A 17,659-nucleotide genomic window follows, 5' to 3' on the forward strand; every position below is an offset into this window, starting at 1 on the left:
TGCTCCCATGGCAGAGACCCCATGAGGAGCCTCGCTGCAGCATTCTGCACCCTCTGGAGTTTCTGGGTCAGCTTCAAGGGCAGCCCTGCATAGAGCGAATTACAGTAGTCAAGCCTGGAGATGACTGTTGCATGGATCACTGTGGCCAGGTCAGGGCGGGAAAGGTAAGGGACCAACTGCTTGATGCGGCGAAGGTGGAAAAATGTCGCCTTAAATGTACTGCACTATAAAATAAATAAGGCAGTATTGTAGATGATAAAAATAAAAATTATTATTTTTTCCTTACCTGCACTGATGATAGTCATTGGTTGGATGGGGGGATTTTATCCATTTCCCATCAATCAATCAATCAATCAATCAATCAATCAATCAGTAGCTGAACTGGGTTCCACACAGTCACAAAAACAAATCAGCTGAAAAAGCCTCAAAAACGCCAAATAAATAGCAAAAACAAAAGCACCAAACTTAATCCGTTCCGGAAGTCCATTTGACTTCGAAATGTTTGGAGACTAAGGCGCAGCTTTTGATTAGTGCAGGCGCCCAGGAAACAATAGCCGACAGCCGCACTGGACGTTCAGCTTCCGAAAAATGTTTGAAAACCGGAACACTCACTTCTGGGTTTTCGGTGTTTGAGTAACAAGGCATTTGAGAACTAAGGTCCCACTGTTACTATTCCGGGTCCTAAAAAACCACACACACACACACACACACACACACACGTAGGTTGTATCTTGACCAGCGGTTTTAACTTCTTGGAAAGATAGCAAGAGTGAACAGGAAGAAATCAGGACACATATCATAAAAGAGAGTGACAAGGATTTTATTTTTTAAAAAAATTTACTAGCCGTGCTGCAGAAGAAATTCCAATGGCCAGGCATTCTGCAGGTAGCAAAAGGGAATTTCAGTAACAAAGGCCCATGCTGTTGACATGCAAGGACGAGATGACAGCTGAGGCCTCCTCTCTGATTGCATCCTGTAGCCAGACCTGGAGAAGGCAAAGCAGCAGGGTTCCTTTCCTTGTCTTGCAGGCAGTAGCTGGCTGCTGGCGTCTTCTGCTGGGGGTTGAGGTAGGAGAGAGCAGAGGACAAGGTTGCAGCAGCTCCCAGGGAGACATAGGAAGCTGCCATATACCAAATCAAGCCACTGGTCCATCAACCTTACCATTGCCCATTCCAGTTGTTCTCAGTGGGTATGGCGTGCCACACTGGTGTGACAAAAGAGGATAGCAAGTTTGGCAGGAAGATTCAAGGGTAATCTCCCCCCCACCCCCATCAGCACATTTTTTAAAAAAATAAATTATATTTTTCAAGTTTATACATTTCACTAATTTTACAATCATTTTAACATTTCAAAGCTCGACTTCCTTTCCCCTCTTTCCGCGGTTGCTTGAATTTGTTTTTAATATCTTCTGCATATCCAGATTAATTTGCTCATTTATTCATCTACTTTAATTATATACACTTACAAACCTGCAGGTTATTACAATAATCCTGCCAATGTTCTTATCTGTTTACAATTTATCTGTAAATATTCAATAAACCATTTCCATTCTTTCATAAAAGATTCAAGGATAATCAAAGAAACATTTGAACATTTCAGTGTAGTATACTATCAAAAAATTTTTTTTTATTTGCATAGTATGGATAGATACCTTTTCAACAATGAAAGCAAGAGTGTCAAGTGTGTGGGAATGATTCATGTTCTTACGTAGTTGCATTGTTTTATAATTTTTGAATATTATAAGATAGTTGTGTTCTACGCTACAAATAAAACTTCTTAGCTTGTTTTTGTTTTCCAATGTATTTCTTACCAATAGATATATTTTTTAATTCTGAAAGTGTGGCCCTGAGGAAAAAAAGTTTGAGAACCAAAGTTTGGTCTGTTCAGATTAATGGCGGTAGCTCTCCAAGGTTCTAGACAGAGACCTCGAGTTAAAATCCTTTTTAAAACTTGTGGATTCAACCTGCATTCTCCTCAGCATTTCATTGTTAAGAAAGGAGAGAGTGCCCCCTATCACCACAAGAGATCAGTTGCGATTTGAGCACTCTCACCAGCCAGCTTCGCCAGTTGTGGTTTTGTGTTAGCCGCCTCAACTTTTATTCGTTCAGATATATAGGTAGCCAGCCCAGCTGAAAAATCAACACGAGACTGCGCAAACATTCAGCTCCGGAGTCATAAATTAACTTCAAGAATTTCCAGACTGTAGGTGATACTGTAAAAAGGTAAAGGGACCCCTGACTGTTAGGTCCAGTTGCGGACGACTCTGGGGTTGTAGTGCTCATCTCACTTTACTGGCCGAGGGAGCCAGCGTACAGCTTCCGGGTCATGTGGCCAGCATGACTAAGTCGCTTCTGGCGAACCAGAGCAGCGCACGGAAACGCCATTTACCTTCCAACTGGAGAGGTACCTATTTATCTACTTGCACTTTGACGTGCTTTCGAATTGCTAGGTTGGCAGGAGCAGGGACCGAGCAACGGGAGCTCACCCCGTTGCGGGATTCGAACCGCCGACCTTTTGATCGGCAAGTCCTAGGCTCTGTGGTTTAACCCACAGCACCACCCGCATCCCTAGGTGATACTGTACCCTTGAACAAAATACTGTATAATAGCTTGCATGTATGTCTGTCTGTCCATCTAGCTAAACAACAACAACTTCCTTCCTCCTTTATTTTACAATTACTCCTCACTACAAATCTTCCTTCAGGCTATATTTGCATTTGCTAAATTCTGGAAACACTTAATGGGGGCGTGCACATTGCCCTTGTGTCCTTCTCTAACCATATTCAAATAATATTTAGTTTTGTGTTCTTGCTAGAGCCTAGCAAGCAGCCCTGGCTCTTAGCTGCATGGTTATCTCTCCCCTTAGTAGTTGCCTGGCATTATAATAAAAAATTATTATTATTATTATTACTCTTTCGATGCTCCTTTCCTTTCACACCGTGTAGGCAACAGGTGTTGCATGAAGCTGATAAAAGTGGGGCAGGATGGGGCCCAGAGGCAGGGCATTCATCAAGGTAGAACAGAATAGCAGCAGAATTTTGCCTTCAGTTATGAACTGCTGCCAAGTAGCAGATTAAGTGGGTGAGGTGTTGGCATGGGAAGGTTTGCTGAAACTTTCCGCCTCCCCGTAGCTGCTTTTCTCCTAGCTGGGCTTGGAGCAAGTCTAGTGGGGGAAGGTTTGTGGGAGAAAAGCTTCTGTGGGGGAAAAGAGGCCATGGTAAAACTTCCAAATTCCCAGGAGCTCTTTTAGGCTGAGGGAGTTGACCGAAAAAGGGGTTAGTTGCAGATACGGTGGTACCTTGGTTCTTGAGCTTAATCCGTTCCGCGAGTCCGTTCGACTCCTGAAACCATTTGAAAACCAAGGTGTGGCTTCTGATTGGCTGCAGGAGGTTCCTGCACTCAAGCGGAACGTTCGGCTTCCGAGAAATGTTCGCAAACCGAAACACTTTCGGGTTTGTGGTGTACTGGAGCCGATTTGTTTGGGAGCCAGGCTGTTTGAGTACCAAGTTACCACTGTATGCCCAAATAAAAGTGGAGTACAGTCATACTTTGGTTTTTGAGCAGCTTAGTTCTTGAACATTTTGGCTCCCAAACGCCGCAAACCTGGAAGTGAGTGTTCCGGTTTGCGAACTATTTCTGGAAGCCGAATGTCTGACGTGGCTTCCAATTGGCTGCAGGACCTTCCTGCAGCCAATCAGAAGCCATGCCTTGATTTCTGGACATTTTGGAAGTCAAACAGACTTCCGGAATGGATTCCGTTCAGGAACCAAGGTACGACTGTATAAGCAATTGAGGTGTGTCCCCAGGGAGATGATAATGAATGGAAAAAGCCAAATCTCATCCCAAAGGATAAGAACTAGGGCTTTTCCGGCAGCGAAGACAAGGCCCCCTTGGAGTGTTCAGGTGGGGCGAAGACTAACTCTGTCAGGTCCCTCTAGATGGATGGATATTCCACTCGACTCCCCTTCGTGTCTCTTGTCGCCGCAGGAGGAGACAGGGCAGGCCATGGGGAAGTGGGGTTATTCCAAAGCATCCAGCAGGAACTTGCATTCTGGTTCTCACTTGTTCCCTTGAATGCCCACTTGCTCTCTGGCTCTCGTTCCTTTGCCCTCTGTGCTCGGAAGGTGCAGAGGAGCTGGCTGGGTGAGTGGGTCAAGCCGGGAGGAAAACTGCTCTGCATGGGCCCCTTTTTAGCTGCTTGCATGGCTGGAACAGGAGAGGGTCGAAGGAGCTGCAGGGAGCAAAAATTATGCGAGAAAGAAGAGAAATACCTGTATGTGGGTTGGGGAACTGATCAAATCAAAAGGAGAGTTGATAGACAAGGCTGAACTTTTTTTAAAAGTTAAAGGTTCGGTAGCCAGGCAGTCCCAATTTTGCGTACGGAGAAGTTGAAATCTGTTAGCGTGTATACAGTCGTACGTCAGAAGTCGGACGAGATCCGTTCCGGAAGTCCGTTCGACTTCCAAAACGTTCGGAAACCAAGGCACGGCTTCTGATTGGCTGCAGGAAGCTCCTGCGGCCAAGCGGAAGCCGCGGAAGCAGTCTCAGATGTTCAGGTTCCAAAGAACATTTGCAAACCAGAACAGCCACTTCTGAGTTTGTGGCATTCGGGAGCCAAAACATTCGACTTGCAAGGCATCCGGGATCCAAGGTACTAGTGTACGTTTCTTCAAATCGAGGAGCTTCTATTACTTTGCATAATCTATTCTGATGTAGCAAGGAGAAGCAAGGGTCTCTGTAGTGAGCTGGAGCCCCACCCCAACCACTGGAAATCTTACTCAGCCACACTTCTGACTTCTGAGATTTCCACAAGTGTTGGTTGCAGTGGATCTCTGCAGCCATAAGTGCCAGAAATATCACGGCAATGCACAAATCCCTGCTCTTACTTACTCATCTCCACTGACTGGGAAAAAGTGCCCTGTAAAAATCAGCTTTTGGCTAAGCAGGGCCGCTCTGTGCTGCCTTTGCAATGTGTTTGGGTATGATCTTTTGGGACTTATTGTGAAACCAGGGCTACTCTATGCTAACCGGTTGGGGAAATGACAATGATGCTTTTCTGCAGCTCTTCCTTTTTGATTTGGACCTGGGAAAACCCTGCCCATGTGGCAGTTAGACTTCACAGTTGCAGGGTTCTGTACCTGGGTGTGGTAGTACTGCAGGGTTGGCATTGAAATTAGCCTCCTTTGTCTTGGAAAGGGGGCTCTGCTGGTTTTTGTTTTTCATCAGCATCAATCAACCCACAATCTAATTTCAACTTGGATATTATTATTGGTGCGTTGTGTACCCTGATAGATGGCCCTCATATATTTAGCACTCATATATTTAGCACTGAGTTTGCGCAAGGTGCTGCTGACTACTTGAGTCGAAACCTTTGCTTTTTCAAAATCAGCTGTGTGCTAATTCCAGCAGGATCTGCCTTGCCTTGCCCTGCTTTAAGCGGCTTGTTCTATTGATAACATCATTTGCGCACATTTAAAACCGCACTCTTTAACAAGGCAGTATTGTAAATAGGGGACGCAGGTGGCGCTGTGGGTTAAAGCCTCAGCGCCTAGGACTTGCCGATCGAAAGGTCAGCGGTTCGAATCCCTGCGGCGGGGTGCGCTCCCGCTGCTCGGTCCCAGCGCCTGCCAACCTAGCAGTTTGAAAGCACCTCCGGGTGCAAGTAGATAAATAGGGACCGCTTACCAGCGGGAAGGTAAACGGCGTTTCCGTGTGCGGCTCTGGCTCGCCAGAGCAGCGATGTCACACTGGCCACGTGACCCGGAAGTGTCTCCGGACAGCGCTGGCCCCTGGCCTCTTAAGTGAGATGGGCGCACAACCCCAGAGTCTGTCAAGACTGGCCCGTATGGGCAGGGGTACCTTTACCTTTTACCTATTGTAAAATCGGACTCTGGAAGCAAGCGAAGAAAGTTTTTCTGAGCGAATGAATGGCCCCAGACATGTTGCTTTCAAATTTTAAAATACGGCCCACAACCAGCGTGTGGCAGCAGAGAATCAGGAAAGTAAAAGGTAAAAATTAAGCAGTCGTAAGAGGCCAGCTAACTCTGGGAAGAGTGATTGCATGATTGCAGCCATCCTGCAGGGAACAAAATAAATGGAAACACCAAAAGCCTGCAGACGAAGACTGGCTGAGCTCTTTAAATCAATACATAAATCGCTACATGTGTGCCTCTTTCAGGTCTGCCACTGCTCCTTAGTGTTGATGGATCACAAAACTACACCCATATAGCAGTAGGAACCACGGCAGGCAGAATTCACTTGGCTCTAAAGCAGTGTTTCCCAACCTTTGGTCTACATCATCCCTTGCCATTGGTCTTGCTAGTCAGGGATGATGGGAGTTGTAGGTCAAAAACAGCTGGAGGCACAAGGTTGGGAAACACTGCTCTAAAGCACTCTGTATGTGAAGCCTGTGGCCCTCCAGAGGCTGCTGGGAATTGTAGTCCAACAACATGTGGAGGAGAATTGCAGGTTCCCCATTCCTGCTGCAAGCCAAGCAGTCCTAGTCCACTTGGTGGCATGGCTCATTGGCCCTCGATCCCTCGCCTCCTTCCTTCCTGCCAGTTTATACAGCCCCACATGTTTCCAGAGCAGGGGTCAACAAATTTTTTTAGCAGAGGGCCGGTCCACTGTCCCTTAGACCTTGTGGAGGGCCGGACTATATATTTTTTTTGGGGGGGGGAATGAATGAATTTCTGTGCGCCACAAGTAACCCAGAGATGCATTTTAAATAAAAGTACGCATTCTACTCATTTAAAAACACCAGGCAGGCCCCACAAATAACCCAGAGATGCATTTGAAATAAAAGCACACATTCTACTCATTTAAAAACACCAGGCAGGCCCCACAAATAACCCAGAGATGCATTTGAAATAAAAGGGCACATTCTACTCATGTAAAAACACGCTGATTCCCAGACTGTCCGCGGGCCGGATTTAAAAGACGATTGGGCTGGATCCGGCCCCTGGGCCATAGTTTGCCTACCCATGTTCTAGAGTCTAGGCCGTGTGTAGCTCTGCCCCAAACCTATCCCCCCCCAACCTCTTTTTATTTCCATATCTCCTGCATCCTTGATTTGCTGAGGGTCTCCTCTGTTCAGGCCATGACCTACTTTGCTCACTTTTTAAGGCTCATGTCTCATGGCTGCCTTCCTAACAGTCTTGACCCCATATCATATAGGCCCTCCTGACCTCAAGCGCCGCTGAGTTTCGTTGGAGCCACCTTTCCCATTTGCCCTCGCCTCGACTCTGTGCCTTTCTCTGCCCTTTTCTTTGAGCATTCTCTCCGCCAACTTCTTCTCCACCTGTCTCTGTCTGCTCTGTAACTTTCCCCAGCCTTCTTGCATCCTGTCTCCCTGTCCTCTAGCTTCCCTACCTCCCAGCGCCTCTTCCCTAGTCCTCAGCTAGCCTTTGTGTCTGCACGGTTGTAATTAAATCCCAGCCAAACTGACAACTTCCCCTTCCTTCACAGAAGCTGGACTACGGTTAGCAGACCATTTTTTGCTGTTAAACCAGGTCAGCTAACCAGGAGGCATCCCCTCTGCATGTGCATTGCAAGATAAAATACAGAAAGGGGACTTGCTGTGCTTTTGTTGGGGCTGTAAATTGGGAAACAATAACACAGAAGATAAAAGCAACTTTAACGCTGGAGAGTAATTTTACGCCCTAATTATTATTATTTTTTTACCAACCTATCCAAAAGATGCCGTTTCTCCCAGTTTTTTTCTGATGCTTTTTCATACCGGGTAATTCTCTGCTCTGACTAGAGAATGGAATGGTGGTACAAAGGTAGTAACTGGTTTGCTTTCTTCAGAAGAAAACAGTACAGTCGTACCTTGGAAGTTGAACGGAATCCGTTCTGGAAGTCTGTTTGACTTCCAAAACATTCAAAAACCAAATCGCATCTTCTGATTGGCTGCAGGAAGCTCCTGCAGCCAATCAGAATCCCCGGAATCCCCGCCGGATGTTCAGTTTCCAAAAGAACGTTTGCAAACCAGAACAATCACTTCTGGTTTTGCAGTATTGGGGAGGCAAAACGTCCGAGTTCCAGGGCGTTCAACAACCAAGGAACAACTGTATTGTTTTTAGGGTTTCTATGTGTTACACAAATGTGAAACGTTATGCATGCAGTTGAAAGTCAATTCTAAAATGTAATAGAAATACACCACTATTATAAGAAATAGAATTAAAAAACCAAACATTGTTGTTGTTGTTTAGTCATTTAGTCGTGTCCGACTCTTCGTGACCCCATGGACCAGAGAACGCCAGGCACTCCTGTCCTCCACTGCCCCCCGCAGCTTGGTCAGACTCATGCTGGTAACCTCGAAAACACTATCCAACCATCTCGTCCTCTGTCGCCCCCTTTTCCTTGTGCCCTCCATCTTTCCCAACATCAGGGTCTTCTCCAGGGAGTCTTCTCTTCTCATGAGGTGGCCAAAGTGTTGGAGCCTCAGCTTCAGGATCTGTCCTTCCAGTGAGCACTCAGGGCTGATTTCCTTCAGAATGGAGAGGTTTGATCTTCTTGCAGTCCATGGGACTCTCAAGAGTCTCCTCCAGCACCATAATTCAAAAGCACCAATTCTTCGGCGATCAGCCTTCTTTATGGTCCAGCTCTCACTTCCATACATCACTACTGGGAAAACCATAGCTTTAACTATACGGACCTTTGTTGGCAAGGTGATGTCTCTACTTCTCAAGATGCTGTCTAGGCCTGTCATTGCCCTTCTCCCAAGAAGCAGGCGTCTTTTAATTTCGTATTAATACTGTAATTTTAAAAGTCTCTTGCGTCATTTAGGCTGCATTCCTATAGTCACCTACCTGAGAGTAAGCTCAACTGAACGCAACAGGGCTTGCTTTTGAGTAGATGTGTATTGGACTTGCTGGCTACCTTTTCCAAAGAAATAAATCAAACAAAAGCCCACTTTCTCCTTTGATGTCAGGACTACTGCAGTATTGATTTCTACTTACAGTACTTTCAACGTGAAATCAATTATAGGGTCTAGACCAGCAATGACTGCTACGTGTTCTATATCATCTGTGGCTTCCCTGTGCTGCAGTTAAAAGTATTTTTAAAACAACAGGAGTGTATTGGGCTCCTGGTGCTTGGTGTGTGTTTTTCTTCCATGGAAGAGAACGCTCTTTTCCACACCCTCAAGTTAGCTCAAGTATTTGATCAATTGCTTAAATTAATTGCCAGTCATCAGAATTGATCCTTTCCTATGACGTTCTCTCTCCCCCCTCCTTCTAAATATGGAATGCATTTAGCTCACATCTTTGTAATCTTTACAACTCTGCAAGAACATCGGGGTTATAATCCCCACGTTAGATTGGTAGTATGGGGCTGAAGCTGAGATATGGTTGCCTTCCTGGGTCCGTTCAGCAGATCCAAGGTTGAACTGAGATGTGAACTGGTAATTTGTGCAAAATAAGCATGTGCTTAGGGCATCAAGGGAAGAGGGGCACCACAGAAATTTTCCGTTGCCGGTTTTTTTTACATTAACAGTCACAAATTGCTCATCTGAGCATTCATTTTCTCAGCTGAAGCACAGTCGTACCTTGGTTTTCAAACAGCTTAGTTCTCGAACGTTTTGGAAGTCGAACGGACTTCCAGAACGGATTCCGTTCCACTTCCAAGGTACGGCTGTATATTAAAAATCCCAACAGAACAACTATTCAACAAGGCAGGCTCGAGGCCTTATCTCTACTAAGTATGGAAGCAGATGTGTATTATGTAAGATTAGTTTTGACAATTTGAGCAAAGACTTTGCAATCAGAAAAAGTAGGAGAAATTTTTATCGAATATAAAGTGAAAGTAGACAAAAATATTTTCCATCTTACTGTAGGCTTTGTTTCATTTCAAAAAATAAATTTATTTCGCGGGTTGTTATTGTTTATATTTTGAATTAGATATATATGGGGGCACCAAAATCTTTTAAGTGCTTAGGGTCTCTAAAGGTCTTAATCCAGCCCTGAATTTGTGGCTCTTGTTCTTAACCTCTACACACACACACACACACACACACACACACACACTACACTGTGTTCAAATTTTTCTTTAGCATCTTGCACACAGGAAACAGAACTCTGCAACATTTCCATGCGCTGACTGAATTTGTCATCCTTGAGCTGACTCCTTTCTTCCTTCCCACAGGCAAATCCAAAACCAGAGAAAACCGTCAGTCGATCATCAACCCTGACTGGAACTTTGAGAAGATGGGCATTGGGGGTCTTGATAAGGAGTTCTCTGACATCTTCCGGCGGGCCTTTGCCTCCCGAGTGTTCCCACCTGAGATTGTGGAACAGATGGGTGAGTACCAAAGCTGAGGGAGAAAGAAATGTTCAAATATATAAAAGGATGTCACATGTTCAAATATATAAAAGGATGTCACATAGAGGAGGGAGAAAGGTTGTTTTCTGCTGCTCCAGAGAAGCGGACACGGAGCAATGGTTCCAAACTACAAGAAAGAAGATTCCACCTAAACATTAGGAAGAACTTCCTGACAGTAAGAGCTGTTCGACAGTGGAATTTGCTGCCCAGGAGTGTGGTGGAGTCTCCTTCTTTGGAGGTCTTTAAGCAGAGGCTTGACAACCATATGTCAGGAGTGCTCTGATGGTGTTTCCTGCTTGGCAGGGGGTTGGACTCGATGGCCCTTGTGGTCTCTTCCAGCTCTATGATTCTATGATTCTATGAAATCCCACAATGGGTGTACAAGGGGGTCTCACAAAGGATGATGATGTAAAGGTAAAAGGTAAGATAAAGGACCCCTCAGTGGTTAAGTCCAGTCAAAGGTGACTATGGAGTGGCAGCGCTCATCTCGCTTTCAGGCCAAGGGAGCCGGCGTTTGTCCACAGACAACTTTCCAGGTCATGTGGCCAGCAGGACTAAACCGCTTCTGGCGCAACGGGACAGAAACCAGAGCGCACGGAAATACAGTGGTACCTCGGGTTACATACGCTTCAGGTTACATATGCTTCAGGTTACAGACTCCGCTAACCCAGAAATAGTACCTCGGGTTAAGAACTTTGCTTCAGGATGAGAACAGAAATCGTGCACTGGTGGCGCGGCAGCAGCAGGAGGCCCCATTACCTAAAGTGGTGCTTCAGGTTAAGACCAGTTTCAGGTTTAATAAGAGAGACTGTAAACTGTTTCAATATGCAGTGACTGCCGCAAGGATACTTCTGGTCCAAAGATGGAAGCAGGAAGAAATTTCAACAGTGGAAGAATGGAGAAGGAAATTGACTGAATATGCAGAATTGGACAAATTGACTGGGAAGATTCGATATCAGAAAGACCAAAAGTTTATTGAGGACTGGGGGAAATTTACAGAATATCTGAAAAATATATGTGATGTACAGACAACGCTTGTTGGTTTTGAAGAGACTCAGTGAGATAGTAAGAAATACTGCAAAAAAGAGAGTAAGAGGAAAAGGAGTTGGTAAAGGCAATATTATGTTTAGAAATGCGTTAACAAATAGAAATTTTACGAAAGATTGACAGAGAAACTGAGGGAAGTAAAAAAATGGAAGGATGAGTGTAAAATAATTTGTTGATTGTATAAAATCGTTTGGAAAACGAATAAAAATTATTTAAAACAGTTTCAGGTTAAGAACGGACTTCCAGAACGAATTAAGTTCTTAACCCGAGGTACCACTGTACCTATTTATCTACTTTCACTGGCGTGCTTTTGAACTGCTAGATCGGCAGAAACTGGGACAGAGCAATGGAATCTCCGTCGCGGGGATTCAAACTGCCAGCCTTCTGATCGGCAAGCCCAAGAAGCTTAGTGGTTTAGACCACAGCTCCACCCACATCCCACAGATAGTGATTTACAAAGGGGGTGGGCAGGTATCAAAATAGGAGCTGACTAAGATAGGAGAGGAGAAGTGACAGCAGCAGGAACTGTGGAAAACTCAGACATGCAAGCCATGAGGACTATCAAATATTACAGCATTTTGGCCCCTCTCCCTTGGGCAGTGGTAGCTAAACAAAACAGGGCAGTCTTTTTTTAGGGTTTGATTTCATGGAATATAAAGATGAAGTGGAGACTGGAGCAGTGCTTGGTTCCAGGCAAAATCAAATTATACGCCTGAGCTGAACAGCCAGTTATGGCCTGCCGGGTGCCCAGTGTGCTTCAGGTTCCTTCTGTGCAACTCCTGCAGGCGAACCTTAGGGATTTCACCTGGTTTGGTACCAAAATGGAACGGAAGGGCTTCTCCCGTTGGTTACGGCAGCCGCTGAAAACAGCTTGAATTGCTAGTGTTAAATTGATGGGATTCCCCTCTGAACAATCGAAGCCACAAGATGGGGAGCTGTAACCCACTCTGCTCAGTGCAGCTTCTTGGCTGGCTGGTTCCTGTAACTCTGAATTCATCAAAATGTCTGAGCCTGCAACACTAACTGTATCTACTCAGGAGTCCCATTTAACTCAGTGAGTCTTACTCCTGGGTAAGTGAGATTGGGTTTGTAACCTGAGGCATGTAACTGGAGGCACCCTTCACTCTTAACCTCAACCTTATGCGGTTAGAGCAGAGCTTTCCAGACTCTTCATGTTGGTGACACACTTTTTAGACAGGCATTTCAGGATGCAGTAATTCAGTTTTACTAGCAAACAGGAGGTTAAACTAACCCCTTTCCAGCCCCAGTAGGAGCGTTTGTGCGAAACACCTACAAGGTAAAGGACCCCTGGATGGTTAAGTCCAGTCAAAGATGACTATGCGGTTGCACCACTCATCTCACTTTCAGGCCTAGAGAGCCGGCGTTTGTCCACAGACAGCTTTCCGGGTCATGTAGCCAGCATGACTATACTGCTTCAGGCGCAACGGGACACTGTGACAGAAACCAGAGCTCACGGAAACGCCCTTTACCTTCGCGCCGCAGTGGTACCTATTTATCTACTCACACTGGCATGCTTTCGAACTGCTAGGTTGGCAGGAGTTGGGACAGAGCAATGGGAGCTCACCCCGTCGCGGGGATTCAAACCACTGACCTTCTGATTGGCAAGCCCAAGAGGCTCAGTGGTTTAGACCACAGCGCCCACCCGCATTGTAAGGGTGGTATACAAATATACTGAACAACAACAACTTGGGAGCATCACGTGGAATTGATTGGCAGTGGGTTCAGGTCTTGGAATGAGCTTGCCTCCAGTGAACCTACCATACTAGCAGCCCATTTTCTGATACCCTTTGTCCATAATAATTTCTTCCTGTTTTACTGTAAAATGTTGAACTTTGACATTTGAAGATAGAATCCTCGTGCTGTTCCAGGGAACATATAAATGAAGCTTTAGAAGCATCCTGATGCACAGTGGAAGCATATGGACTTGCCAATCAGTATCTGTTCCTGCCAGGGTCATTGTTGTTCCTGCTGAACGCTTGTTCCTCAACGTGCTACAGCCCACTTCGAGTTGGACGATTGCTGCCTCGCAAGCGGAGCTTTAAGCCTTCCATCCCAGTTCCCTTTCTCTTCTTCGACAGGCCTCCCTTAGGCGAAAGAAGCTTATCTGAAATTTGAAGAAAAGTGCCGCTTCCTGACACTCATCCTTCCCCCGCCGTGCATTAGTTATGACTTGCTCTTCCAACTATATTTCAGGGCTCAGATGCCAGGTTGACATCTGCTCGGGTCCGCCATAATAATTCATGAGGGGGAGGGAAGGGAGAAGAAAGCCATTCTTCAGCCCTGCACAAAGTAGCAGTCGCAGATCTCCCCCCAAGAACCCCTTTTGTGTTTTCTCTCTCTCCTGCCTTTCCCTGCTCTTGTGCCTCACAAGTGAGCAGCAGTAAATATGCCAGCTCCAGCTTGGCCAAGATTGACCCATCTTCCATTTCTGTTTGCTTCAGAGTGGTTTCCACCAGCTCTTATGAAAGGGAGGAGGAGAGAAGGGGTTTTATAAATCCACTTCAGTGTGCTGCATCTGTGAGGTGGTGGGTTTTGGGGGCCCATTAAGGCTGGCGGAGGTGGAGGCAGGCAGATCTGGCCCCTGGTGGGTCACACAACCCCAGTAAAGCAAACAGATGTCGTAACAAGAGTATGGAACAAAACTAGGAAGTAACTTAAGTTGTCTTGAGCCCCATCCCCAAATTCTAGAAGATAATGGGTAGCCGTGCTCGCTTTTTGTGGCAATAATGCGAATAAATCCATCACGGAATAAAGTTCCGTGGACACTGATGACACAGTAGGTTTTATTCAATAGAAGTTCTTGCCATAAAATGTAGGTTGAATATTAAAGGAACCAAAACCCTCTTTGCTGCTTTCTAGACTGGACTTGAGAGAGAGAGCCCAGAAAAGCATCTTCCAGCATCCGTGACTTGCTGGCTTGCTGGAGTACATAAAAATGAATGGAGGAGGATGGAGGGGCCCTTGGATTTGACATTATGCCTGACCATCCTAGTGGTAATTAACGTAGCAAAGTTTCCATCCTCTAGGACAATGGAGAGGTTCTCCTCCTCAGCCATGTTTGCTCCCCAATTATGAGGGGGAAAGGAAGCATTCAAATTGAACTGGGTAGCAGCCTAAAACAGTTTTGGGCTGGGTGTTTTTGTGCTCTGCCTACGGTGGCCTGTCCCATTCTGCTTCCTTCCATTTCAAGTATGGGTTTCCGGCTAAGACCTGGGACATTCCTGTTTGTCCTCATTTATTATAGTGGCTGGTTGCAGTGGCAGAATCGCTAGTGCTCCATGACCTATCCTAAGCCAAATGTTGACAGCCCTTTGAATTGGTTCCTGCAGAGATTTTGTCTTCCAGTGTAGTTGCTCTTGCATGTTGTTGTTGTTGTTTAGTCGTTTAGTTGTGTCCGACTCTTCGTGATCCCATGGACCAGAGCACGCCAGGCACTCCTGTCTTCCACTGCCTCCCGCACTTTGGTCAAGCTCATGCTGGTAGCTTCGAGAACACTGTCCAACCATCTCGTCCTCTCTCGTCCCCTTCTCCTTGTGCCCTCCATCTTTCCCAAGACCAGGGTTTTTCTTCTCTTCTCATGAGGTGTCCAAAGTATTGGAGCCTCAGCTTCAGGATTTGTCCTTTCAGTGAGCACTCAGGGCTGATTTCCTTAAGAATGGATAGGTTTGATCTTCTTGCAGTCCATGGGACTCTCAAGAGTCTCCTCCAGCACCATAATTCAAAAGCATCAATTCTTCGGTGACCAGCCTTCTTTCTGGTCCAGCTCTCACTTCCATACATCACTACTGGGAAAACCATAGCTTTAATTATACGGATCTTTGCATAGCAAATACTACTACTAATAATAATAATAAATTTTATTTATATCCCACCCTCCCCAGCCGAAGCCGGGCTCAGGGCGGCTAACAACACTAAAGTAGTGCAACATTATAAAAACATTATAAAAATTAATTAAAATCAAAATTGATGGCAACCATAAACTAAAGTTTTGTAAAGATTGCCAAAGGAGGGAGTCAGGCTGCGCCCTGACCAAAGGCCTGGCGGAACAGCTCTGTCTTGCAGGCCCTGCGGAAAGATGTCAAGTCCTGCAGGGCCCTTGTCTCTTGTGACAGAGCATTCCACCAGGTTGGAGCCACAGCCGAAAAAGCCCTGGCTCTAGTTGAGGCCAGCCTAACCTCTCTGTGGCCTGGGACCTTCAAGATGTTTTTATTTGAAGACCGTAAGTTCCTCTGTGGGGCATACTAGACCGGAAGCTAAATTCTATTATCAAGTCAATCCTTTGGCATCTCACCTTTTATTTTAAAACCAAGCTTCTGGCCCTTGCCTGTAATGCTAAGCTAAACCGTGGCTTATTTCAAATGTGATCACTCCTGGAGAGGAGATCCTAGCTGCTGTGCTCCTCCTGCAATCCTCTGGCTATGCTGCTGGAAGCTAAATTATGGCTTGGCTTCATGTGTCGTCCAAACCAGGGCTTGTGGTTCATACCCTCCCGGCAATCCACGAGCTGTAAACCCGATAACAAATATTGGTTAAAATGGTGCAACAGCTGCAGGACTGGAGAAGGGGCAGTTGTGAACTCTTCTCTGGCTTAGCATTATGTGTGAACCGGCTCCTAGCTCCCCAATGGGAAGCAGGGAGCAGCACATTTTTGTGCAAAGGATCAGGATTCAAATGTTCAGCGCCTTCTGGGATGCCTAACTGTGGTTAGCCAATTGGTTTGTGTTACATTGAGCCAGTGTGTCTCAGCACTCTTGTTCCAGAGGAGATGGAGAAAGAGAGAGGGACTGGATTTAAAGCTCTCTATTTGACCATAAGTACCACATTGGCTGAGGGATGCGGGTGGTGCTGTGGGTTAAACCACAGAGCCCAGGACTTGCCGATCAGAAGGTCAGCGGTTCAAATCCCCGCGACGGGGTGAGCTCCCGTTGCTCGGTCCCTGCTCCTGCCAACCTAGCAGTTTGAAAGCATGTCAAAGTGCAAGTAGATAAATAGGTACCGCTCCGGCAGGAAGGTAAATGGCATTTCCGTGCGCTGCTCTGGTTCGCCAGAAGCAGCTTAGTCATGCTGGCCACATGACCCGGAAGCTGTACGCCGGCTCCCTCGGCCAATAAAGCGAGATGAGCACTGCAACCCCAGAGTCAGCCATGACTGGACCTAATGGTCAGGGGTCCCTTTACCTTTACCACATTGGCTGACAGTTGGCCAATGATGAGGGCCAGTCTTGATGCCTAAAAGGCTGCCTGCAATTGATGGCTGAAACTTAAGCCTCAGCGAGCTGCAACCCATTCCCGTGTTGGTGGCCTTTCCTATAATCTTCAAGCAGCTGTTCGGCCGCCTTCTCATTTTCAAGCTCTTAGTGGATGAGGCTGCTGGCATGTCTCCTCTGCGGCTGTGATTTTGCTAAAAGCCTAAAATTACATGATGAAACATAGTTATTATTATTTTTTAAGCGAGCAAGCCTTGAGTCCCACTTTTGGGCTCAAAGTTTTTCTGTGTGTGTGTGTGTGTGTGTGTTTAAAAATGTGTGCAATTTTTACTTCGTAGCCCAGGGCTTTTCTGTGTGTGTGTTAAGAATTCCTGCTTTAATCTGATCTCCCCCACATTCCATCAGAAGGAGATAATTGTTCTGCAGCTCACATAAATCCTAGAGGTCCGTTGGTTCCAATTCATCTTCCTCCTTTGTCAACTTTTCCTGCAGGTGGTCTTAGGATAAAACATAACACTAGAGGTCAATAGACGTTACGCTAAGTGCATGACAGCCACCAGAAACAGCCGTCGCTCATTCAGTTACTGTCTTCCTGCTGTATTGTTGCGTAAAATATATGCATGATATCACAGCACTGTGGTGCAGTGTGAAGTTCCACTTCTTGAACCCTGCCGTTGGACACCAATGATGTGTAATTCGAAAATCAGAACAGGGCACGGAATGTGGATGCAAGAGGGATAACTTGGATGGTGTTATGGAATGCTCTGGCAGGACTTTGCCATGTCCACTGGCTCCATTGTTTGGCCCAGATCAAAAAGTGCTGTATTTTTATATTTAAATCCCTTCTTAGTTTGGTACTTGGAAGATTACCTCTCCCTGCATGTATCTTGAGACATTTGCGCCCTTCTTCAAGTGCCTCTGCCACATGAGATACGATAGGGGGCTGTGAGTGATGGAGTCTTTTTAGTGGTGGCTCCCAGTTTGTGAAATGCCATACTTCTCTTGGATGCCAGGCAAAGACCTTCTTTCCGCCCCAACGGATTATACTGCTGTTCATCATATT

General features: G+C 46.0%; 2 protein-coding genes across 6 annotated transcripts in view; one reads left to right on the forward strand and one right to left on the reverse strand.

Moving 5' to 3' along the window:
* Positions 1-17,659, forward strand: part of NSF (N-ethylmaleimide sensitive factor, vesicle fusing ATPase) — a 105,226-nt gene that overhangs the window by 42,963 nt on the left and 44,604 nt on the right. For all 5 annotated transcript variants that reach the window (XM_079949538.1, XM_079949539.1, XM_079949540.1 and 2 more), the window contains exon 8: positions 10,146-10,301. In XM_079949538.1, coding sequence (XP_079805664.1) covers positions 10,146-10,301 — 156 coding nt within the window. The remainder of the gene's footprint in view (positions 1-10,145; positions 10,302-17,659) is intronic.
* Positions 1-17,659, reverse strand: part of WNT3 (Wnt family member 3) — a 146,930-nt gene that overhangs the window by 35,683 nt on the left and 93,588 nt on the right. The gene's annotated exons all lie outside the window — the stretch shown is intronic.

The sequence above is a fragment of the Podarcis cretensis genome, assembly GCF_951804945.1.
Source record: "Podarcis cretensis genome assembly, chromosome: 13".
Lineage (NCBI taxonomy): Eukaryota > Metazoa > Chordata > Lepidosauria > Squamata > Lacertidae > Podarcis > Podarcis cretensis.